The 25,997-nt window shown below is 44.9% G+C and overlaps 2 protein-coding genes across 2 annotated transcripts in view; one reads left to right on the top strand and one right to left on the bottom strand.

Moving 5' to 3' along the window:
* Nucleotides 1-25,997, top strand: part of LOC141051169 (uncharacterized) — an 872,784-nt gene that overhangs the window by 404,175 nt on the left and 442,612 nt on the right. The window lies entirely within an intron of this gene.
* On the bottom strand, nucleotides 8,685-18,057 carry LOC141051154 (uncharacterized). Its single transcript, XM_073548020.1, has 5 exons — nucleotides 17,836-18,057; nucleotides 17,629-17,752; nucleotides 17,448-17,545; nucleotides 11,345-11,432; nucleotides 8,685-9,986 (listed from the first exon to the last, which is right to left on the bottom strand). The coding sequence occupies exons 1-5, from the start codon at nucleotides 18,055-18,057 to the stop codon at nucleotides 8,992-8,994; spliced, it is 1,527 nt and encodes a 508-aa protein (XP_073404121.1). The 3' UTR covers nucleotides 8,685-8,991.

Genomic DNA, 25,997 nt, shown 5'->3' with positions numbered 1-25,997 from the left:
TGATGTCTGGTGAATGCAGTACCTGGGTCATTACAGCAGATTTCAATGCAAGACACCCTACGCAAGAAAACTGTCACCATTCCCATTTTATTTGTGTATCCATATAAATGGCCCACCCAAAAAAGTTTGCCTCATCACTGAACATAATATTCTGTGTAAACTGAGGGTCCTGTTCAAATTTTTTTTTGTCCATTCTGTAATGGTACAGGTAGCATTTCAGAGAATACTACCTTAGAGTGCCATCCTTTAATATTACCGCCTTGTCTGCTGTCCTATGCGGATTAATCTGCATTTGTATTCTGAAATATTACATTAAATGTGAAGTTTGATTTTTTTTTCAATCCCTGGATTTTCTACCTTTTTTTAAGCTACACTGGAACATTAACTTGCATTTCTATGTGAAGATACCCGTTTCTGTCAACAGCTGTACTGATAAATGATGAGCTGACTTTAATTTTCCCTTTTCCTAATTTTATACAATTATAGCCTAATATCATGAAATAATTTTTATTGACCTTCCATCTACCTCTAACTTTGCCAATGGTGGCGATGTGCACCATGACAGTTGGGTCCTCACTATCCCCTTCCAGTAATCTGTCATCGAACTTGAGCACTGGGAAAACGACACATTGTACAATGAGCTTGGCCTTTTTGACAAATTAATCTGTCTGTTCCCCCTTAATAATTTAATCTCCCACTACCAGCACCTAAATGGCCTACCTTGCACTCCCATTTCTCCACTTACTGAATTAGAAACTTTGCCTACTTTGATGTGTCTTTCTGCAGCAGTGCTACCCCTGTACTGACACCCCCCTTTATCTGCCAACTTAGCAAACTTGTTGGGATGTACCATATCAGTGCTAGCCTCCTTGACACTATTCCCTATAACTTAAAAATGTGTTGCCATGTTGTTTCTCGCTTCACGCATAATGATGTGAATTTCATGGATTTTTAATATGTTGAAATACATTTTCTATTTTTATTCAACACTGCCAAAAGCTGAATTTTTCTCCTTTTTTTGATTGTAAATATTGGAGCTCATTTTCCTAATAGGGATGGCTAAAACACAGGAACGTAAACATGAAAGTTTATTTAGTGACTAGTCACTACTTCTAAATGAATCCAAAGTCAATGAATCTCAAGTCACACTTAAGCCAAACCACATTTCGGACAAAACATTTGCAAGCACGTTCACTTGCTATTTCAGATTCTTTACATATAGATCATTTCCTGCAAGCCACTGCAATGTTTGCAAAGGACATATGTCATTTTTTAACCATACTTCGTAGCTATGTAATTCTTCCTGATTTAGATGCAGAATACCAGTATTCCCTCAACTCCATAGTTTCAGAAGAAATACCTCAAACTCTAAAGAATATAAAAAGTCCAAACACAAGGATGTAAGTTTTAAAAGCAGATATTTAATAACTATTTGAAAACAGTTTTAAATAGGTTGTCCAAACACCTCTCTCACCTGATCTGATAATAGCCATAAGTAAATGAGGCTGAATGTGATAGGACAAAAGCTGATGGTTTACTTGGCAATGGTCCTAATCACATACAGCCACGTCGCTCCATGACCAATGTCCTATTGGGAAGAAGGGACAGATATCTAATAAACACTTTAAAATTCTGTATTTATAAATGTGCAATATTTTCGACAGGTATGAAAAGAAATTTCTCATTTTCAAAAATTTTTATTGGTAATTGTATACTTTTTCAAAGTTTATTATAACATACGTATGTATGTAAGTGTAATTCTAAGGAAAAACGTGAAACATACATATACACAGCCTACAAAAAGCGCATTTGTCATTTTTACTGTATGGTAATGAGAAGCCAACTTTTTAACCAAGATTTAGACAAAATTAATAAATATATATCCCGACAACACATAACCTTCTCAAAATCATGGCCTAACAAAATAATCCAGGAGTAAAGGGGAATTCTCAGTTACCATACTATGTCAATTTCAGACATACACTTCAGGCAGTCATGGAAATTCAAAACATCCACACAACAAACATAGCCATGCATAGACATACAGTACAGATCAAAAAGTTTGGACACACCCAAGCATCTATGGGAACTCCTTCAAGACTGTTGGAAGACCATTTCCGGTGACTACCTCTTGAAGCTCATCAAGAGAATGCCAAGAGTGTGCAAAGCAGTAATCAAAGCAAAAGGTGGCTACTTTGAAGAACCTAGAATATAAGACATACAGTATTTTCAGTTGTTTCACACTTTTTTGTTAATTATATAATTCCACATGTGTTAATTCATAGTTTTGATGCCTTCAGAGTGAATCTACAATTTTCATAGTCATGAAAATAAAAAAATAAAAATCCTTGAATGATGTGTGTCCAAACTTTTGGTCTGTACTGTACTAACACACTCAGTCCTCCACTTCCAACCCTGAGAGAAATAGTACAATAAGATACTAACTGTAATAAACCCCATTAGCTAATATTCTACAGGGATGCGTCACCAGTAGAGATGAGTGACTTTGCCTCCGGCAGGGTCGAGTCGGCTTTTGGACCACCCGACTTTACCAAAAGTCGAGTCGAACGAAATCGGCCGACTATCGGCAAAAGTCAGAGTTCCGACCAAAACCCGACCCCAATGCAAGTCAATGGGGAATAAAAGTCGGCAGTGAGTGGAGGACAGTAAACACACCTACAGTGCCCATTTAATGGCAATGTCATCAATTCTTATTACTTAAGCTTGTCAACCTTTATTAACTTTATAACAATAGTAACGCATTGAAAACTGGGGGTTATTTGGCTAAAGTTGTGGGGGGGGGTACAGCCCAGTTAGGTAGGTGGAAAAACTGGCATACGTTGATGTGTAGGCTGGACGTTCAGCAGCTGCAAATTGAGGAATTCGAGAAGTCGGAGGAAGAGGAGGACAAAGCGAGCCATTTTGCTGGCAACCTATGTGTCATCAGGGGAAGGTGGTACAAAATCCTTTGAAACCCAGGCATGGTTCATTTTAATGAAGGTGAGATCACCTACATTTTGGGTCGACAGCCGGGTCCTACTTTCTGTCATTATTGATCCAGCAGGACTGAAGACTCTTTCTGATAGCACACTACCAGCAGGGCAAGCGAGCTCCTGTAAGGAATATTGTGCCAATTCAGGCCAAGGGTCCAGTTTACAGGCCCAGTAGTCAAAGGGGAATGAACTGTGAGGGAGAACATCGATAGGGGAGGAGAGGTAATTTTGAACCATAGTTGGCAACTGCTGTCTCCTGTCTGTTGCAATCGATTCAGTATTACCAGTCGTGAGCGTTACTCGAGAAATCAGTCCACAACATGGTCATGAAACCCTTGTCTCCAACGCCACTTCGGCTTTGTGCCCAACGAACACCTCTTCCATGTTGCCCAGTACAGCTCGTGGTAGAACCTGCACCACTGCTGTGTGCTGGGAATGCTTCTAACAAATGGTTTACCAGAGTTGCTCTAGGTTCTCCTGTGGCATGATGTTCTGTAATTTGCCTTTATAGCGTGGATCGAGGATGCTGGCCAACCAGTAGTCATCATCCTTCATAATTTTGGCAATGCGGGGGTCCCTTTTTAGGATCCGCAAGAGATAATCACACAAGTGGGCCAATGTTCCAGGTGTCAATGATGCACAGCCAGTGGTGGGTGGAGGAGCACTTTCTGCCAAATCCACATCCCTCCAGTCACGCACAAACCCTGTACCTGACCTTGGCAAGCCAACATTTTCTCTTGCTCCCTGAGAAGCATCCCCCTCATCCTCCTCTTCCTGCACACCCGACAACTTGATGTCTGCCCTCAAACTGCCTGCCCGTGTATCCTCCCACAAATGCATTACAGCCTGCCTTTGTTCGCACAGCCTCTCAACCATGTGCATGGTGGAGTTCCACCTTGTTGCAACATCTATGTTTAACCGGTGCTTGGGGAGATGGAGCGATCGCTGCAGCCTCTGCATACGACTGGAGGCTACGGGCGAGCAACGGATGTGCGAGCACAGTCTTCGCACCTTATGGAGCAGGGCTGGTAACTCCGGATAATTATTTATGAAGCACTGCACCACCAGGTTCAAGGTGTGAGCCAGTCAAGGTATGTGTCTGAGTTTTGCCAGGGCTATGGCCGCCACAAAATTACGTCCGTTATCAGTGACTACCCTGGCTCAAGATGTAGACTGCCCAGCCATGACTCTCGCTTCGTTTCTCGCTGCAAGTAGTCGGCCAGTACCTCAGTGGTGTATCTGTTGTCACCCAAAGACATCATCTTTAAAAAAGCCTGCTGACGCTTACCACTAGCTGTTCGATAGTGGGACACCTCGTGTGCAACACTGGTAGCTGCGGATGGAGTGCTCGTGCGACTGCGCTGTCGATGAGCTTTCGCTTCTGGAGGAGGAGGCGGCAGAGGGTTGAACGCCTACAGCCAACTGTTGCCTATACCGTGGGCTAGGCAGCAATGTCCCACCGCCGCTGTCCCGTGGACCCTGCGTCCACCACATTCTCCCAGTGCGCAGTGATGGACACGTAACGGCCCTGGCCATGCCTACTGGCTCATGCATCTGTTGTGAGGTGCACCTTTCCACTCACTGATTGCTTGAGTGCATGGACTTTGTGGTCTTTCACATGCAGGTGCAGGGATGGCTTTTCTAGAAAAGAAGTGCTGACTGGGTAGGTCACAGCATGGGACAGCGTAGGCCATGAGCTCTCGGAACGCTGCGCTTTCAACCAAACGGAAGGACATTATCTCTAATGAGATCAGTTTGGCAATGTAGGCGTTCAAACCCAGTGTACGCAGATGAGAGGATGAGTACTTTCTTGTCCTACTAGCTGGACTTGAGAGCTGCATATGGTGGAACTAGCGGTGGACATGGCGGACTGAGAGATAGTTGGTGATGGTGGTGGTGATGGCCTAGATGCAGTCTTTCATTGGAAAAACATTGTGATTCCCTGACTGCTTTGGCCTTGCGACGACACCTCAACATTTCTTGCTGGTGGTGTGCTAACCGGTGGGCTTACAGTGGGGGAAGCGATGTAGCATTGCTGGCTACCTTCAGTTGGAGCAGGTGCACGTGTGCTACCTGAGGTTTTGTAGTCCATCCACGCTTGCAAGTGCATGGTGTTTACATGTCTAAGCATGCAACTGGTATTCAAATTTCGGAGATTTTTCTCTCGGCTAAAGGTCCTTCCACACTTCTTACAGATAACCTTTGCCTCATCAATAGGATTTTGGTCAAAAAAGTGCCACACTGCACTCTTCCTACTATGGGAAAAATTTTCAGGGCTTGCACGCTGTGGGAATTTGACCATCTGGCCAAGCTGTCCTGCAACTCTTTTTGTTTTTTTTAACACGTTTTTGGACTGCTACGGGCCTGCCAGATAACCGCAGCTGCGATGTCGATGCCTGCTGTGGATCCTCCTCCTCTTTTGAGCTATTGCCAGCGGCACCCTCTTCCCCCAATGGATGCCAATCCGGGTCAACAACTGGGTCATCCATCACCTCCTCTTCAATTTCATCTGCACCTTCCTCTGTGTCACCGTGTAATTTGGTATAGTATGCGGGAAGGGGCACCTGAGTTTCATCAGGGTCAGAATCTGGCTCAGCAGACTGCGAGGGCAATGTAGTGCTCTGGGTGAATGTACCAGCAGAATCATATAGCACTGGTTGTGCATCAGTGCGCTCCATGTCATATTCACCTTGGACTGGGGAATTCAGGATTTCACTTGATAACTTAGGCATGGTATGTGAAAAGAGCTCCAGGGAGTAATCTGAAGTGTGGCCTGCTGCATCCTTCACTTTTGGTGGGGGTGAAGGACACAAGGAAAGGTGTTGTTCCTGACCAAGAGCCTGCACTGACGACTCAGTGCTTTCAGTTTTTGAAACTTCAGAAGAGGAGGCGATAGAGCTGGAGGCTGTTTCGGCAATGTAAGCCAAAACCTGTTCCTGATGCTCCGGCTTTAAAAGCGGTTTACCTACTCCCAGAAAAGGGAGCCTTCCAGGCCTTCTGGAGCCAGATGATGACGCAGGCTCAACACCTCCTGCGTTAGGTGCTATTGTGCTTTTGGCACTACCAGCAGATGCACCACCACCACCATCAGTACCAGAAGGACCCCCCCGTCCACGTCCTCTTCCACCATACTTCCTCATGTTTGGGAAAATGTACCAAAAATACCAGCAGATATATGGTACTGTATGAGGAGCGTACAGCTGTATATGGTGTCGGGAAAAATTTAAATCTCCGTATATATTTCCGGAGTCACACACAGACGCTTACTCAGTATGGATTTGACCATAATACAAACAGCAGATATACGGTACTGTATGAGGAGCGTACAGCTGTATATGGTGTAGGGGAAAAATAAATCTCTGTATTTATTTCCGGAGTCACACACAGATAGTCAGCATGTATTTGTCAGTGATACCAGCCGGTACACGGTAGTGTGTGAGGAGCGTACAGCTCTATACGGTGTGGAAAAAATGAACGGTCGGTAACTGTGCAGAAAAAAAGAATAAAAGTATTAGTGCTGTGTAAAAAGCAGTCTGCACAGAAGTGTACACACAGCAATACAGCTATCAGGCAGCCTAATAACCAGCGCTGCTGCACACAAGAAAATCCTCCCCTGTCACTGCACACAAACTGTACAGCACAACTGCTATCAGCACAAGCACATAAGAACTTCTTATATCTTTACAGCCCTAACTCTCTCCCTACTGATAAACAGCAACCTCTCACTACTGTTAAGATCGGCAGAAGTAAAATGGAGGTCGGCGGTCAGGGCTTTTATAGACACTATGACTCCCCCAAAGCAAGCCAATCACTGCAATGACCTTCTCTACGATGGTGGTGGACGCTGCACATGTCATCTCGTTGCCCACAGTGTACGTCCTTGCTCATTGGCTGAAAAAAAGGCACCTGCAAGCATTCTGGGAAATGGTCGTTTTGCCGACCGCATGGCCGACTTCACGCTATGGTTGGGTTTCGGTCGGCGAAACCCGACTCTGGCATAAGTCGGCGACTTATGAATCTGGCCGACCTGTTTCGATCAACTCTAGTCACCAGCAATTGTAGCCTCACACTCAAGTGACTAGACTCTCTCAAATTTGTTTGGACATATAAAATATTCTGTAGAGGGGAAACATTTGTTAACTAAGCCAGTGAGACAAGGAATGACTGTCTACTGACTTCCACATCAACATGACCATTTTCCAGGCACAGAAAAGAAAAATGAGAAAAAAAAAAAAAAAAAAAGAGACTTTCTCCGGCTAGAATGATGAGAGCTTAGGACAGGACCAGACGGCATTTATAAAAGCTTTAGCTATTCCACCTGAGTACAATTAAACAGGTTGTCCACTAGTATTACAATGATGATCTATCCTTAGGATAGGTCACCAATGTCTGATCAGCCGAGGCTGGTCAGCTAATATCGGTGTCGGCGGGAAGCACTCACTTGCCGACCTGCTCCGACTACTTGTAGTGGCCGGGGCATGGTACTGCACATCCGCTTCCAATTCAAATAAATAGGAGGCAGATGTGTAAATCACTGTAGGGGCCACTACAAGTAGACGGAGCAGCTCGGCAAGGGCAGGGGTGACTGGGTCAGACCCCAACTGATCAAACACTGATGACTAGTGATGAGCGAGTATAGTTATTGCTCGGGTCTCACCAAGCATGCTAGGGTGGTCGCCGAGAATTTTGGCGTGCTCGGAGATTTAGCTTTCATCGCATCAGCTGCATAATTTGTAACTGCTAGACAGCTTGAATACATGTGTTGAATGCCTGTTTGTTAGGGAATTCCCACATGTATTCAGCCTGTCTACAAGTCGCAAATCATGCAGCTAAGACAACGAAATCTAAATCTCCGAGCACGCCAAAATACTCGGAGATCACCCGAGCATGCTCGGGGTCATCCAAGCAACAATGCTACTTTCTCATCACTACTGATGACCTATCCTAAGGATAGATCATCAATGTAATAGTGGACAACCTCTTTAAAATATCTCTAAAACGAAGGGTGACTGCAGTTAAGCAGGCTGTAATCTCCATATACTGTATATATCTATATATGTATGTATATATATTTGTATATATGAAAAGAGACAAAGTATCTATATGCTGAAACAGCCCACCAAGATACTGGGGGATTTGGTATTGCCTGTCCAATGAACTTTGAGAGTCCAGAGAGACGTTTCTGCAGAGGAGAGAAGGACTATGCTTCCTCTTAGTGCAGTAATGTACCTCACTTCCCCTCAACAATACAGGAGCACCATAACGAAGACACATGGCACTTTAATGGCTGGCACATCATTCAAAAGAAGGATAACGGAGATGAGTGCCTAGCAAGACACAGGGCAAGCTGTGAAGGAAAACTGCACCTAACCTACAAATCCCGCCCCACAGATGGTATCTCAACCCTTCTCAACGGCAGCAGCTGAGGACTGCAGAGTAGGAGGGACGAAAGGGGGCAACAGGTCAAATAGGCCTCAGCAGTTGGTAAGTGATGGGTATATCCACTGGCTGCAGAAAGACTCAGTCCGCTGACTTTTACAGGGTTTCCTGTACGGATTATAGCAGGCAGAGTGAGCATTAGCCTAGGATACAAGGCAAATCCCTGGGAGCTCAAGCACCACACATCGTCCTCAGACAGCAATCATCCACACCCCCATTGGTAGTTGCATACATTTACTATTAACCAGATAGTATTGTAAACTGCGTTTACTCACTCTTTCTTTTGGACAGTCAATGTATTTTTTTCTTCTATCATTTGACAATAAAATGGTTTTCAAATTAGAAAGACTACTTGCCATGACACAAGGAAAAATCCCAGGGAGCTTAAGCACCACACATCTTCCTCACACCGACATCAAACCTGCCTCCATTGGTAGTTCCCTACATTTACTATTAACCAGTTAGTGCTGTAAACAGCCTTTCCTTCTGTTTTTAGACTGTCAATGTTGTTGTTTTTTTCCTTCTACCATTTGACAAAATGGTTTTAAAAATAGAAGGGCTACTTCCGTTTGTGAATTTTCTGATGTGCTATAAAATTTGGTTTCCGTGTAAAACATTGCCCACATTCTGAACATGAAAATGGCTTCTCCCCTGTGTGACTTCTCAAGTGTGCCACCAGATTTGATTTGTATAAATAGCTTTTCTCACATTCTGAACATGAATACGGCCTTTCACCAGTGTGACTTCTCATATGTGCAATAACATTTGATCTGTGTGCAAAGCATCTTTTACATATTGAACACGAATATGGCTTATTCCCTGTGTGAGTTCTTTGATGACTAACAAGTTGGTTTTTGACTGTAAAACATTTTCCACATTCTTGACATGAAAAAGGCTTTTCCCCTGTGTGAGTTCTCTGATGTTTAACAAGATGGTCTTTCACTAAAAAACATTTCCCACATTCTACACATGAAAATGGCTTCTCCTCTGTGTGACTTCTCATGTGTGCAACCAGATTTGATTTGTATAGATAGCTCTTTTCACATTCTGAACACGAATACGGCCTCTCCCCTGTGTGACTTCTCATATGTGAAACAAGATTTGATTTGTGTGCAAAGCATTTTTTACATATTGAACACGAATATGGCTTATTCCCTGTGTGAGTTCTCTGATGAATAACAAGTTGATTTTTGTCTGTACAACATTTCCCACATTCTAGACATGAAAATGGATTCTCCCTTGTATGAATTTTGAGATGTTTATCAAGACGTAATTTAGTTGACAAACATTTCCCACATTCTGAACATGAATATGGCTTCTTTCTTGTCTCAGCTACTTGATGTTCATCATTCCTTTTGTTATTTTTGGTTTGCTTAATAATCTGGGATGAATCAGGAGATAGCAGCTGTTGAAAAGGATCAGATACCTGATCTTGAGTTTGAGTTGTATCTGGGACATTGTCATGCTCTTCAGATGAACCCGGTGTTACACTATGAGTACGTGCTGTAAAATCTGAAAATATCAGATGCGCTTCTGATTTGCTGGAACAGCCATCTGCCAAGAATAAAACTAAATTTATTATTTTGCAATAATGTCACTTATGTATTAATTATTATATGGTTTGTACATTCATTTTGCCATACAGCATACTGGAAAACAGTAAATTTAATTCAAATTGCATTGAAATGAAAAAAAAAAAAAAAAAAATGGAAATCCACCATTGTCTTTGTGGGTTTTGTTTTTTAAGGCGCTTATTGTGCTGTAAAATGACCTAACAGCATAATTCTTCAGGGCAGAACACTTCTAACAGTGCCAAACGTGTAAGGTATTTTTATACTTAAGAAATTTAAAAAAAAAAAAAAAGTCTGAAAATTGAAGAACAAAATAGTTTATGTTGCACTTGTCCGGGACACTTAACATATTTTTTGCGTGGCTAGAGCTGTTTGAACTCACATTTTTATTTATACCATTTTAGAGAACACAAAATGCTTCACATTTTTTTTCCAAGAGTGGCAGCAATTTTTGTTTGAAACTTAGGGGACATGAACCTACAATCAACTAACAGAGAAAATTATGGTCTCCTAAAAAGCCATAAATGTTTGTTTGTAAAAAGAAAAAAGCCTTAACCATTTGTAAGGTAGTGCTGTCATTCAAGTAGGGGATACTCGCTCAGCAGCCACAAAATCAGATCCGGCACAGATTTTCCATAAAATCATAACAGTCCATGCGGTTTATTTAGCAGAAGCAACATAAAGTTCTTATACAGCAAAGCGTCCATGACAGAGTTCAGCTCTGTAATCCCTGTGGTCACACAGGTTGAACATACACCAGCTTTCTAGCCCCATCTCACTCAGACGGTACCTTCCAAACTGGACAAAACAGGTCCCAGCATTCACCACATGTGACCTACCCTGGCCACATTATATGGTCCATAGCCACGCCCACCGGGTCACATGACCATGACCTCATCACAAGTCCTTCAACCACTCACACTCTTTACAACAGTGTTCTTTAAACACACCCCCTGGGTGGGTTTGTAGGTAACTGGCCCGCCCATCTCCCTAGTTACCTGGAGATTTCTCCCTCACATCAAAGCAGCACCTCAGCAGTATCACTGCTGATCAACACATAAGTCTCCATCTCAAAGCCACCCACTTTGAGATACATAATGGCCATTCAGTATTCTGCCATTCATCCTTTCTCCTGGGACATCCACACAGCGCCCCCTAGCGTACACAGTGGTTACTACACCACACATTTTTATTTTGCAATTTAGAACTTTACTATATATGTATCTAACTTTTTTACCAATCCAATAACAGATTAATATTCTTCGTAAGAAACCCTAAAAACACAATTGCACCAGACAGTGACTAGGCAGAATCTGTGACTTCTCTGTGGTCACCACTCACCTGCATTGCCGTCTGTAGATATCTCCACTTTAAGCCATTCATTATCCCTCCCATATGTCCCAGCAGTAATAAAGGTCAAATCTTCAGCCTGAAACAAATATTGTAAAAGTCACAGACAGATGGAGACGTCTCATGAAATTATTTTAAAGAACAGAAAAAAAAGCCAGATTACTTACCGGTAATGCTCTTTTAATGAGTCCACGACAGCACCCATTGGAGGTATCGGATCCGCCCCACTTGGAACAGGAAACCCTACAGGAAGATAAAAAGGGGCGGTCCGCCTTTCCTCCTCAGTTTTGTATTTCAGAGTACCAGGAGGACCGCCAAGGGTTAGGCAATGTCTTTGCTTTTCTAAATTTTACTTATTCATCCTTAGCAGATACACTTTATTATTGATATCTTAGCAGGGAGGGAAGTGAGCGGGTGCTGTCGTGGGCTCATTAAAAGAGAATTACCGGTAAGTAATCCCGCTTTTTACCCTTCGCCACGACAGCACCCACTGGAGAGATTCCAGAGACCATCACCTGGGTGGGACCACCGTGCCAAGGACAGTCCTGCCAAAGCTTAGGTCAGAAGCTGATGAAAGGTCAAGTCTATAGTGATTATAGAAGGTAGAAGGGGTTGACCAAATTGCTGCCTTACATATGGCTTCAATTGGAACGTCTCCCCTCTCGGCCCAGGAGGTTGCCACTGCTCTGGTGGAATGTGCTCTGATGTTCTCCGGAGGCTCTTCATTTTTCGCGGAGTAGGCTAAGCGAATGGCATCCCTGATCCATCGGGAAATGATGCTCTTCGTGACTCCGTACCCTTTTTTACAGCCCTGAAAAGATATGAACAGAGCCCTACACTGCCTCCAGCTCCTGGACCTCTCAATATATTTTAGCACAGTTCTTCTAACATCCAAGGTGTGGAATATCCGCTCCTCCGGAGTGGAGAGGTCTCCAAAGAAGGTCGCGAGAAGTATCTCTTGAGATCTATGGAACCTTTTTGATACCTTAGGCAGGTATGGTTTTAATATTAACCTATCCTGGTATATCTGAAAAAAGGGTGGGTCTATGGATAGAGCTTGGATATCACTCACTCTCCTAGCCGACGTTAGTGCCACTAAGAGGGCCGTTTTGAGTGACAAGCATTTCAGGGATATCGTGTCTATCGGCTCGAAGGGTTCTTCCATAAGAGCGTCTAAGACCAGATTTAAGTCCAATGCAGGGATTGCAGATATGTGAACTGGAGTTATCCGTTCGCAAGCTATAATGAATCATGATATCCACTTATTTCCTGCTACATTATGGCCGTAGAGTCCCCCTAATGCGGACACTTGGACTTTCAGCGTGTTTACTGCCAGGCCCAAGTCCTTCCCTTTCTGTAGAAATTTCAAGATAGGAACTATCAGAACTTCTGTGGTATGAGGCGCTGTGTGAAACTGCAGGAATTTTTTCCATATCCTTGTATAAATTTGGGTAGTGGACTGCTTCCTGCTCTGTAGGAGCGTAGCAATTAGTGTTTCAGAAAACCCCCTCGATCTTAGTAGCTGCCTTTCAAATTCCACGCCGTCAAGTGTAAGCTGTCCACTTGGGGGTGGAAAAAAGGGCCTTGGGAGAGTAGGTTGGGAATCGAAGGGAGGACCCAAGGATCTGTCACCGACATAATTCGTAGCCATGAGAACCACGGTCTCTTGGGCCAGAATGGTGCTATCAAAATTACTCTCGCCTTGTCCTCTCTGATCTTCCGAATGACCTGTGGTAGAATTATCGGAGGGAAGGCATATGCCAGGTTGAACTTCCATGAGGCCTGGAGGGCGTCCAGTATGTCTGGATGATCTGACGGGGACAGGGAGGCAAACGCTTTTATTTGTCTGTTCTCTTTCGTGGCAAAGAGGTCCACCTGAGGTTGCCCCCATAGAGCTACTATGTCCTTGAAGATTCGGCGATTGAGGCACCACTCCCCTTGCCAAAGTGTGTGTCGGCTTAAGAAGTCTGCCTCCTGGTTGTTCTCTCCCCTGATATGGAGGGCCGAGAGGGACAACAAATAACTTTCGGCTACGTTTAAGATTCTTGCCGCAGAAGACATCAGAGTCTCTGATCGAGTACCTCCCTGTCTGTTTATGTAGGCCACTGTAGTGGTGTTGTCCGATAAGATCCTGACATGCTTCCGTTGGAGCTGTGGAAGAAAATGGTGTAGAGCATAATATACCACCGTCAGTTCTTTTCGATTAGACGAGTAGCCTAGTTCATCTCCATTCCACCTTCCTTGACAAAAGCTATTCCCCATATGGGCTCCCCAGCCGTGGGGGCTAGCATCGGTGGTTAGGATACAAGATGGTACTATGACCCATGGGACTCCTGTGGACAGATGGTTATCATCTAGCCACCATTCTAGAGAAGCCAAGACCTCCTGTGACAAGGTTATCTTGCTCTCGAGGTGACGACTAGGTCACCTGTCCTCTTGGAGGATCTGATGCTGCAGTGTGCGGACGTGATAATGGGCCCACCGGACTGCCGGGGCACAGGAAATGAGTGACCCCAATAGCGACATTGCCTCTCTCAGAGACATACGTGGTCTACTTATGGCTGCCTCCACCTCCTCTTTTGTGAGTGTAATTTTTACCTGAGGGAGTAGACATCTCTGGGTTGTGGAGTCTAACTGGAACCCTAAGAACATCTGAAGGGAATGCGGAACGAGTCTGGACTTCTGGAAGTTGATGATCCAGCCTAGATCCTGCAAAGATGAGACCGCGTCAGCCACACGTCTGGTACATTGGGTGACCGAGTTCCCGATAAATAAGAAGTCATCCAGATAAGGCACGATTAGAGAGTCTTTCTGACGAAGATAGGCCATCATCTCTGCCATCACTTTGGTGAAGATTCTTGGCGCCGTAGAGAGGCCGAAAGGCACGGCCGTATACTGAAAATGACGGATCTTGCCTTCGAATACCACCGCGACCCTTAGGTACCTTTGGTATCTATCATGAATAGGAAGATGATAGTAAACATCCTTCAAGTCAATCCCCGTCATTACACAGTCTGGAAAGAGAAGATTTATGGTGGATCTGATTGATTCCATTTTAAACTTATAATTTTTTATAAACGTATTAAGCTTCCTCAAATTTATAATTGTCCTAAACGTACCATCTGGTTTGGAAATTAAAAATAAAGGAGAGTAGAACCATCTACCCTCTTGTCCCTCTGGGACTTCTGCTAAAACCCCCTTGGATAGTAGGCTCTGAATTTCTACTTTGAGGGCCTTTTGTTGTACTATAGAGTTAAGGCGGGTTATGATAAAGAAATCATAAGGGATTTGAAGGAATTCTATTTTCATTCTCTCTTTAATTAAACTTAGGATCCATGGACTCGAAGTTATTTGTTCCCATTTTGAAGAAAAAAATTTTAGTCTACCCCCTACAGGGAGGACTGATTTTTTAGTATTTATTTTCCTTTCTGAATGTTGAACCTCTAAACATGCTACCCTTTGCGTTTCTTCCTTTGTGGGCCATCTATTTGATCTATCCGCTTGTCTCCTTCTTCCAAACGGTCGCCTTTTAAAGGTTCTCCTGTAGAAAGGGATAGAAGAATCAGTGAAGGCCTTCTTCCTTTCTTTCGCTTTGGCAAGTATGTCATCTAGGGCTTTCCCAAAGAGAAACTCACCCTCGCACGGGGTCGCGCAAATCTTAGATTTTGATTGCGCGTCCCCCTTCCAGCTCTTCATCCATAGTTCCCGCCTGGCGTTGTTTACAAGACCAGCTGATCTCGCTGCCAGCTGCAGAGTGTCTGCTGATGCATCGGCCATGAAGGCTGCCGCCCCTCTAATTAATGGAATAGCGGCCCGCAGTTTTTCCCTAGAAACCTTCTGCTCGATTTGTTGATCCAATTGGTCCAACCACACGAGCATAGACCTGGCGGTGCATGTGCTGGCTACTGCTGGCTTAAAAATGCCTGTGGTGGACTCCCAAGACCTTTTTAATGATGTCTAGTGGGTCTGCCAATAAGCCTGCGTCCTCAACCGGAATAGTAGACTGCTTCGAGGTAGAGGCTACAACGGCATCAACCTTTGGAACTTTGGTCCATTTTAATAGCTAGTCATCGCTAAATGGATACTTCCTCTTTGAGGCCGATGGGAGAAAACTTCTTTGATCGTGTTTTTCCCACTCTCTCTTTATTAGCGCCTTAACTGCCGGTATTACTGGAAGCGCTCTCCTTTTCTTTTCCGCCAACCCCGCAAACATTATTTCTTGTGCGGTTTGGGCGCCCCTTGTCTCCTCACACCTCATAGTGTTCCTCACGGATTTGACTAAGTTATCCACACTATCCAGGGGAAAACAAGATCGTCCCTCAATGTCTGATGATGATGATGACGATGATGCGAGTGAAGAATCAGAGATTATCCCCTGTTCTTCCTCTGACTCTGAGCTGAGGGTCACCTGTTTTTTGCTCCTAGCTTCTGAGGGAGTACTGGCACGGGTGATAGCCTGTATTTCCTCCCTAATTATGGCCCGAATGTCCTTTGACGACACTGCCGACCCTTGTCTAGTCTCTTTGGTGCATTGCTTACAGAGCTTTTTGGGGTAGGAGTCAGGGAGAGGCTCAGCGCATAAAGCGCATTCTTTATGTTTGGATTTCTCTTTTTTCTTCGCCTGGAAGAGGAGATACATGGCGAAAGGAGGGGGGGGGGGGGGGGAGGAGAGGTCAGCTTATTAGGCAGAGTATATATATTGCACACTCACCCAGTGAAGCTTTTTATTACCGGAACAGATGGCTGAGATCCTGTCCTAAGTCTTGACTCTCCCGCCTCGCTCCTGCGGGCGGTGTCTGTCCTGGTAGTGCGGTCCCTGGAGGAGCTGCCCCCCCGCAGAGTCTCCTGCTGGAGTGTGTACTTCCGCTGGGGATGACATGGCTTCCTGCCGCTAAGCTTCGGCGCTTGTTTAAATAGATCTTTTTTTCTCTCTCCCAGAAGTCGCTCCTCCTCCTCGGGTTCACCGTGCATGCGCCGTTGCGCTCCTCAGCCATCATGCCCCGGAAGTTCACTCATTACTTCCGGGGCCTAGGAGCATCTGCGCCGCCACTTTTGTATGCGGCCTGTGCTTCTACCGACGCTGCCGCCACCGCTGCCTCTCTCTTTTTCCTTTTTTTTTTTTCTTTGCGCCACTGGCGCACTTACCGCTTCCTGCAGCGGCGGCCCCTGCGCGCTTGGTGCCACCTGGCGCTCCCCTAGGTGAGACCGGGCGGCCCTTCCCGGACCCGGTCATCACCTCTAGCCATCAGACGAGGGGGGAGCCGTCTAACGGAGTCTCCTCCGACGCTGCTTCCAGACCGCAGCCCCTGCCGTTCTCATGGACACCGCGCAGGCGGCGTGCATGTGGCCCAGATACATCTCACTGAAGGATCAATCCTGAGGTTCCCTGGGAACAGGAAACCAAAATTAAGGAGGAAAGGCGGACCACCCCTTTTTATCTTCCTGTAGGGTTCCCTGTTCCAAGTGGGGCGGATCCGATACCTTCAGTGGCTGCTGTCGTGGCGAAGGGTAAAAAAAATGAATTAACATAACAGCCATAGTTATCACACAGCTGCAGGTCTCCTGTATAAATCCAACCTGTCGCCTCCTAGCACTAACCACCGGTCTCCATAATCAGATAATTGTGAGGAGATCCAGACAACATCTAATGTCTATGATCAGTTTTATCCTCTCATCGCCACAAAGTATAAAACATACACCGAGCGGCCACATTATTAGAAGAAATCCATCTTGTAGCACATTGGACCTCCTTTGGCTTCCATATTTCCGGAAATTTGTTCGAGGTACTGACATGCTCTCAACAGCCAATCCTACCTATTTTGGGTCTGTAAAAGCTATAAAAACATCACTTTCGTGTTACTGAAAGCCATCCATGACTATACGACACTTGTAGCATCAAGCATTGTCCTTTCGTTACTGCACTTCTGCCATGAAAGGATGGAACTGATTGCTTACAAAGACTATGTAAGAACGTTTGATAAATAGTTGTTTAGTCAGTGTATAATACTGGTGGATAAAACAACACTGAGAACAAGACTTTCACAGCCGTCTATACAACATAGGGGAGATCTCATGATACCGTCTCTCCATCTACCTGATGATCCTGAGGAACATCGGGATCTTCTTGTTTACAGTCCTGTGGAAGAAGAGGACGGGGACATCTCTCTGGTGTTGTTCTCTCACTGGATACAGCTGGAGGAAACACATACAGGGACTGAATTCATTTTCTACATACAGATAATTATAGGCCGTGTGTATTTAGTCCTGTCTATTACCTGGTGGTGTGAGGGGCTGGGGAACCTCCATCATGACGTCCTTGTACAGATCTTTGTGTCCTTCTAAATACTCCCACTCCTCCATGGAGAAATAGACGGTGACATCCTGACACCTTATAGGAACCTGACACATACAATGATACCGTCATCCCCCCGATCCCTCCATAGCGTTACTGTATAATGTCCCAGCATTCCCAGCAGTGTCACCTCTCCAGTCAGCAGCTTAATCATCTTGTAGGTGAGTTCTAGGATCTTCTGGTCATTGATGTCCTCATGTATCAGGGGGTGAGGTGGAGGCCCCGTGATTGGGCTCAGGGTTCTTCCCCATCCCTCAGACACAGGGTCCTGACAGCGCTCCCTAGAGGTCTTCTTCACTACTGTGTAATCCTGGTTATGGAGAGACACATTAATAAATCTCACTACAGACATTTCCAGAGTCCTCACCTCTCCAGTTCTGTCCATCTGTTATTCCCATAGATAAGAATGATGGAATGTGACGTCATCAGAATCTCTCACCTCTCCAGTAAGCCGGAAGAGGATCTCTAGGGTGAGGTGTAATATCCTCTCCGCCATCTTGTCCCTGTCCCTATCCATCCTTGTAGGGTCACTCAGGAGAATTCTCTTATATAGAAGATCTCCACTGAGATGATCCGATATTGTAGGGACCTGAATGGGGAGATGACAATGTAACATCATAGAGATCCCATGTAAAATACTATACAATTTACTGTTCCTTGATTCTCTAGGGCAGAGGTGGGAAAACTTTTTTCTGCCAAGGGCCATTTGGAAATTTATACCATCCTTCGAGGGCCGTACAAATCACACGCTAAATCCTCCTACAAAGTACATCTTGATGCTGGCAATGGTGTCAGGACATAATCTTTCACTGCATACACCTCAAATGAACACTGAGGGCTTGTGCTCACTTAGCAAGAAAAAATTAATGGGCAGGAGGCGTTCAAAATACAGCTGCCGGCCCAAGCCCTATAGTTCCTGGGAATCTGCACGGGGGCCGGATAAAATGTCATTGAGGGCCTGCGGTTCTCCACCTCTGCTCTACGGCAGCACAATTATGACCATATCAAACATATATTATTTTTTTTTTTATTTGGATGGTAATTTCTTTTACAATTTTGTAAAAAAAAAAAAAAAAAAAAAAAAAAAAGGTTTGCATTTCCATTTTTGGAGATAGGTAATGCTTAGATTTTATTGTGGATGAAGCTATGTTAGGGATTATTTTTCTGTGCCGAGCTGAGTTATTTGACTCACTGAGATAGCACTATCATATTCTGCAGAGCTTTACAAATATTATCATCACTGTCCCCATTGGAGCTCACGATCTTTAGAGTCTGGGAGGAAACCGGAGAGTCTGGAGGAAAGTCACACAAACACGGGAAGAACATACAAACTCCTTGCACATGTTGTCCTTGGTGGGATTTGAACCCAGGGCCCAAGTGCTTACCACTGAGCCACCCTAATGTTTTTCTTGAGACTAATTGTGACAAAAGTTGAGCAAATTTGATCGGGTCCCTGCTTACTCGGCGCCGCGGCTGCATGTGTCGCGGCTCTGTCACAGTCACAACACATGCATGGAGAGCCCAACACACAGGCTCTCCATGCATGTGTTGTTATTGTGACAGAGCCGCGACACATGCAGCTGCGGCGCTGATCAGCTGGCGCGCTCCGTGTATCCGGGATCAGTCTGCAGCTTATTCTGTAAGCGCTACAGCTTGCCGAATAAGCAGGGTCCCGATCAATTCGGTCAACTCTAATTGTGACACATATGACATTTTGATCGCTATTTATTATTTTTTTTTTTTAGGCATGCAGTTCTGGTGTTTTAATGATTTTCTCATAGTAACAGTTATCAAGGCCGAAAAAAGACATTTGACCATCCAGTTCAGCCTACATTATGTCAGAATAAATCCCCAGATCTACGTCCTTCTAAAGAACCTAATCACTGTAAGATACAATATTGTTACGCTCCAGGAAGATATCCAGGCCTCTCTTGTACCCCTCGACTGAGTTCGCCATCACCACCTCCTCTGGTAAGGAATTCCAGATTCTCACTGCCGTAATTAGTAAAGATTCTCATTACAGCATTTAGTCTTAACTGGGAATCCTGGATCTTTCCGGTTATTATTTACTGTCGGGGTCCGGACATTGTTTATATGGGAAGTTATAAAGTAGTAATGGGGCTATAAGAATGAAGAATAATATAGAAGTTATATAATCAGTAATGGGGAATCTCCAGCACCTACCTCCACCTGCAGGGGGCGCTATCTCCGGGAATGGAGGGGTTACTGCCCCCTGTGCAGCCCAGTAATGGGGAATCTCCAGCACCTACCTCCACCTGCAGGAGGCGCTATCTCCGGGAATGGAGGGGTTACTGCCCCCTGTGCAGCCCAGTAAAGGGGAATCTCCAGCACCTACCTCCACCTGCAGAGCCTCACACCACATATATGGCTGCTCTGTGCGCACAGGACCTGGGATGAGGTCACAGGAGGGGAGGAGTCAGGGGTCACATGATCAGGGGCCTCAGTGTATGCAGGACTCTGCTGTGCTGGTTGTCATGGTGCTGGATGACGGGAAGTTTCTGTGTGGGGTCAGGAGGGGTTTACAGGGTGGATGTAGCAGAGCCGCGTGTGTATGAGGTGTACGGAGCGGAGCCGCGTGTGTACGAGGTGTACGGAGTGGAGCCGCGTGTGTACGAGGTGTACGGAGCGGAGCCGCGTGTGTACGAGGTGTACGGAGCGGAGCCGCGTGTGTACGAGGTGTACGGAGCGGAGCCGCGTGTGTACGAGGTGTACGGAGCGGAGCCATGTGTGTACAACGTGTACGGAGAAGAGCCGTGTGTGTACGAGGTGTACGGAGCGGAGCCGCGTGTGTACGAGGTGTACGGAGCGGAGCCGCGTGTGTACGAGGTGTACGGAGCGGAGCCGCGTGTGTACGAGGTGTACGGAGCGGAGCCGCGTGTGTACGAGGTGTACGGAGCGGAGCCGCGTGTGTACGAGGTGTACGGAGCGGAGCCGCGTGTGTACGAGGTGTACGGAGCGGAGCCGCGTGTGTACGAGGTGTACGGAGCGGAGCCGCGTGTGTACGAGGTGTACGGAGCGGAGCCGCGTGTGTAAGAGGTGTACGGAGCGGAGCCGCGTGTGTACGAGGTGTACGGAGCGGAGCCATGTGTGTACAACGTGTACGGAGAAGAGCCGTGTGTGTACGAGGTGTACGGAGCGGAGCCGCATGTGTACAAGGTGTACGGAGCGGAGCCGTGTGTGTACGAGATGTATGGAGCGGAGCCGCATGTGTACAAGGTGTACGGAGCGGAGCCGTGTGTGTACGAGATGTATGGAGCGGAGCCGCATGTGTACAAGGTGTACGGAGCGGAGCCGTGTGTGTACGAGGTGTACGGAGCGGAGCCGTGTGTGTATGAGGTGTACGGAGCGGAGCCGTGTGTGTACGAGGTGTATGGAGCGGAGCCGTGTGTGTACGGAGCAGAGATACAAAGAAGAACGCCTTTTGCGCATGCTCAGCTATATTGCGTTTTGCGCTTGCAAAGTATGCTTTGCTCAACTGCGGGCAAAGCTGAAAAACATTTCTCAACCCCCACCTGTCAGCTCCTGCCCCATACAGTTGTGGCCAAAAGTATTGACACCCCTGCAATTCTGTCAGATAATACTCCATTTCTTCCTGGAAATGATTGCAAACACAAATTCTTTGGTATTATTATCTTCATTTAATTTGTCTTAAATGAAAAAACACAAAAGAGAATGAAGCAAAAAGCAAAACATTGATCATTTCACACAAAACTCCAAAAATGGGCCAGACAAAAGTATTGGCACCCTCAGCCTAATACTTGGTTGCACAACCTTTAGCCAAAATAACTGCGACCAACCGCTTCCGGTAACCATCAATGAGTTTCTTACAATGCTCTGCTGGAATTTTAGACCATTCTTCTTTGGCAAACTGCTCCAGGTCCCTGATATTTGAAGGGTGCCTTCTCCAAACTGCCATTTTTAGATCTCTCCACAGGTGTTCTATGGGATTCAGGTCTGGACTCATTGCTGGCCACCTTAGAAGTCTCCAGTGCTTTCTCTCAAACCATTTTCTAGTGCTTTTTGAAGTGTGTTTTGGGTCATTGTCCTGCTGGAAGACCCATGACCTCTGAGGGAGACCCAGCTTTCTCACACTGGGCCCTACATTATGCTGCAAAATTTGTTGGAAGTCTTCAGACTTCATAATGCCATGCACACGGTCAAGCAGTCCAGTGCCAGAGGCAGCTAAGCAACCCCAAAACATCAGGGAACCTCCGCCATGTTTGACTGTAGGGACCGTGTTCTATTCTTTGAATGCCTCTTTTTTTCTCCTGTAAACTCTATGTTGATGCCTTTGCCCAAAAAGCTCTACTTTTGCCTCATCTGACCAGAGAACATTCTTCCAAAACATTTTAGGCTTTTTCAGGTAAGTTTTGGCAAACTCCAGCCTGGCTTTTTTATGTCTCGGGGTAAGAAGTGGGGTCTTCCTGGGTCTCCTACCATACAGTCCCTTTTCATTCAGACGCCGACGGATAGTACGGGTTGACACTGTTGTACCCTGGGACTGCAGGGCAGCTTGAACTTGTTTGGATGTTAGTCGAGGTTCTTTATCCAACATCCGCACAATCTTGCGTTGAAATCTCTTGTCAATTTTTCTTTTCCGTCCACATCTAGGGAGGTTAGCCACAGTGCCATGGGCTTTAAACTTCTTGATGACACTGTGCACGGTAGACACAGGAACATTCAGGTCTTTGGAGATGGACTTGTAGCCTTGAGATTGCTCATGCTTCCTCACAATTTGGTTTCTCAAGTCCTCAGACAGTTCTTTGGTCTTCTTTCTTTTCTCCATGCTCAATGTGGTACACACAAGGACACAGGTTGAGTCAACTTTAATCCATGTCAACTGGCTGCAAGTGTGATTTAGTTATTGCCAACACCTGTTAGGTGCCACAGGTAAGTTACAGGTGCTGTTAATTACACAAATTAGAGAAGCATCACATGATTTCTCGAACAGTGCCAATACTTTTGTCCACCCTCTTTTTTATGTTTGGTGTGGAATTATATCCAATTTGGCTTTAGGACAATTCTTTTTGTGTTTTTTCATTTAAGACAAATTAAATGAAGATAATAATACCAAAGAATTTGTGTTTGCAATCATTTTCAGGAAGAAACTGAGTATTATCTGACAGAATTGCAGGGGTGTCAATACTTTTGGCCACAACTGTATGTGAGGTAGATCTATGCATGTGGAACAGAGGTGAGAAACAACATTTTTCCAATGTTCCCAATTTATTGGTTGATGAACTTCTATTACATGTTACGATAAGCTTTATTGTAACAAGCATTATCAGGCTGTGTTCACACAACTGTAATATTTGTCCAAGTGCTTTCTGCGAAAAAAAAATAAACCCAACCTCAGAGAGAGCACTAGGAGCAATGATATGGAACTGAGCTATCCAGATTACAGCTTGAAAATGTCTGTGTGAGAAATGTCACAGCACCCACCGGTCTCTTCGTATTTCGGATGAGACTCGCTTGTTGAAGTCTATGGGTGTGCAAAAATAAAAAAATTTAAAAAATGGATCCCATATGAATCATCGGTATAGCATCCGATTTTTAATAAATAATAATCTTTATTTTTATATAGCGCTTACATATTCCACAGCGCTTTACAGTTTGTAGACATTATTGGCAATGTCCCCGATGGGGCTCACAATCTAAATTCCCTATCAGTATGTCTGGAATGTAGGAGGAAACCGGAGTACCCGGAGGAAACCCACGCAAACACGGGTAGAACATACAAACTCCTTGGAGATGTTGTCCTTGGTGGGATTTGAACCCAGAACTCCACTGAGCCACCGTGCTGCCCTTCCATCACTAACAATGGACACTGCATTTTGTAAATTTTATTCACTTCTGATGTATAAAAATGGGTGCTATACGGTTCACAATACAGATGGAAAATCGTCTTTTTCAGGATGAAAATGACGATTTTTTTTTACAAGCTCATGTAAACTTAATCACATAAGCATCTGCTTTTGCTAAAGTGATAAAATTAATATTATGCAGAATTAAAGGGTGATCTGAAACCGAAGGGCTTTCATACTAAATTTAATTATATAATCTAATCACTTTTCTAATATATTTCAAATAAAAAATGTCTACCTTTTCCCCTCTACTTTTTTTTTCTTTTTAACCTCCAATGACTTTTTTTTTGAGAATCCCAGTGCATTTTGAGGTACTCACACGGGACGTCATCAGGGTGCAGAGGCTGCGGTCACTGCCACAGCTGCTTTCCCCACCATGAAATAAAGCATCATCTGTTTCAGAGACTGGACTGGTCAGTGCCGGGTCATCTCTTCTCCTTAGAACCAGCAAAGGAGCGCACTGTCACTGTGCATTCAAAGGAATATAGCACAGGGAGCTCATACTGAGTACGCATCAGAATTTGCAACAGACATATTATTAGGTGAGCAGGACTAGCCGAACCTCCAAAACAGACATCACTGATGGTGCCTAATTTCAGAGAGGGCGCAGAGGCTGTGGCAGTGTCCGCAGCCTCTGCCTCTGTTGACGGCTCAGTCAAGTATTCCAGCATGCACTGGTGAATCTCAAGCAAAATTTCATGGGACGTTAAAAAAAAAAAAAAAGACAGGAAGTCAGAATGTAGAGGGTACGTTAGGGATTTTTTTTCATTGAAGTATATTAGAAAGCGAGATTAGATTATTACACTGAATAGATATACATTTAATATGAATTTCACCTTTGGTTTCGGACCGCTCATTTAAAGTTCAGCCGATTGGTTCGGCCCTCCACAGCAGTGCCAGATTCTCATGCGGCCCCTTGGGAAAATTAATTGCCCACCCCTGCTTTAAGTACTTAAAGGGATTACCTAATTTGCAGAAACTGGAGATATTGCTGTTATTGGACCCCTTTAATAAACTGTTATTTTGTCTGTGTGGGCAATTTCACGTGTGCCCAATTTTCTGTGTGTGAATACAGCCTTAGCCCGATTTAATAATGGAGGGAGGAGCTAGAGCCTATCTAGTTAGAATCTTATCAGTAGCAGCTGCCTTTTCCTATTTCTGCTTATGAAAGTGTCCCCTTTGCTTTGTGTCCTTTTATTTTTCAGGACATTTGTCAAAGTTTATGGCATTAAGCTCACCTCTTAGTTATCTGAAATTCTTCTTCATGAAGTTTAGGGTCCTTGTAGCCCCTCTACTATACGTATGATTAAAGGATACATGAAAATTATTTTGTGATCTCTATAGTATTACCTAAGTGACCACCAACCCGTATATGTGGTATTCTGTCTGACCGATTGGTTAACATTGGGTCTAGCAGTGCCCCACATCTTGTTGGGTCTTGAGCCTGGTGTGGAAGTTAATGGTCTTCAATTGTTGACAAAAAAACGTTTCCTTTGCTGTAGCTACAGGTTTCTGATCCCCAATTTATATCAGGGTAGTTGAAGTCCCCCATAATAATGACTTATCCCTGATTTGCCGTTTCATCAGTTTTCTTTATGAGGATATTTTCTGCCTCTTCCATTAGATTTGGAAACTTATAACAAACTCCTCTCAGTATTTTATTATTATTTCTCCCTCCATTTATCTCCACCCACAGGGACTCTATATGTTCATTAGCCTCACATATATTATCATGTATGATGGATTTTATGGATGATTTTACATATAAAACAAACCCCTCCCCATTGCTGTTGTCCATCATGACCACTAGACCCTCACCAGCCCCGCCTAGTAATCTGTCAACAGGATCTGGGATGTGCTGAAGCACCAGGAAGACAACACACCGTTCAGCAATCCCGATCTTTGTGACAGATTGCCCTAATAATGTAATCTCCCACTAACAGAACCTGTCTGGCCTGCCTTGCTCTCCTTTTACCCCCATTTATGAAGCAGACACCCCTTTTAGAAGACCCCTGTACTGACACCCCCCTCATCTGCCAACTTTGCAAACTTGTTGGTGTGTGCCAGATCAGGACTAGCCTCCCTGACATTCTTCCCTCTACAGAGTCCTTTAATTATCACCCAGCTAGCTGTTTCATTGTCCTGAAGCTCCATGCCACTATCCTTCTCCACATCTACCCCATGGAGTATTTGCATAGTGAGCAGCAAACTCCATTCCAAATTTGCAACAAATCTTGATGTTGCAAGCTGCTTCTTTAGATCCAAAACCTGGGCCTCCAAATGTATAACTCGCACGGCAGTATGGACCTTCAAATGGATGTTCAAGGACTGCATACATCCTTCAAGATATGCACTGGATGGAATCATATGGTGACCATATAGTGGCAGATACCAGTGATGCAGATCA

This window comes from Dendrobates tinctorius, unplaced genomic scaffold (assembly GCF_039654945.1).
Source record: "Dendrobates tinctorius isolate UK_male_01 unplaced genomic scaffold, ASM3965494v1 ptg000155l, whole genome shotgun sequence".
In the NCBI taxonomy this organism is placed as follows: domain Eukaryota; kingdom Metazoa; phylum Chordata; class Amphibia; order Anura; family Dendrobatidae; genus Dendrobates; species Dendrobates tinctorius.
The sequence above is the reverse complement of the archived record's forward strand: the minus strand, read 5'-3'. Positions and strand labels throughout refer to the sequence as shown.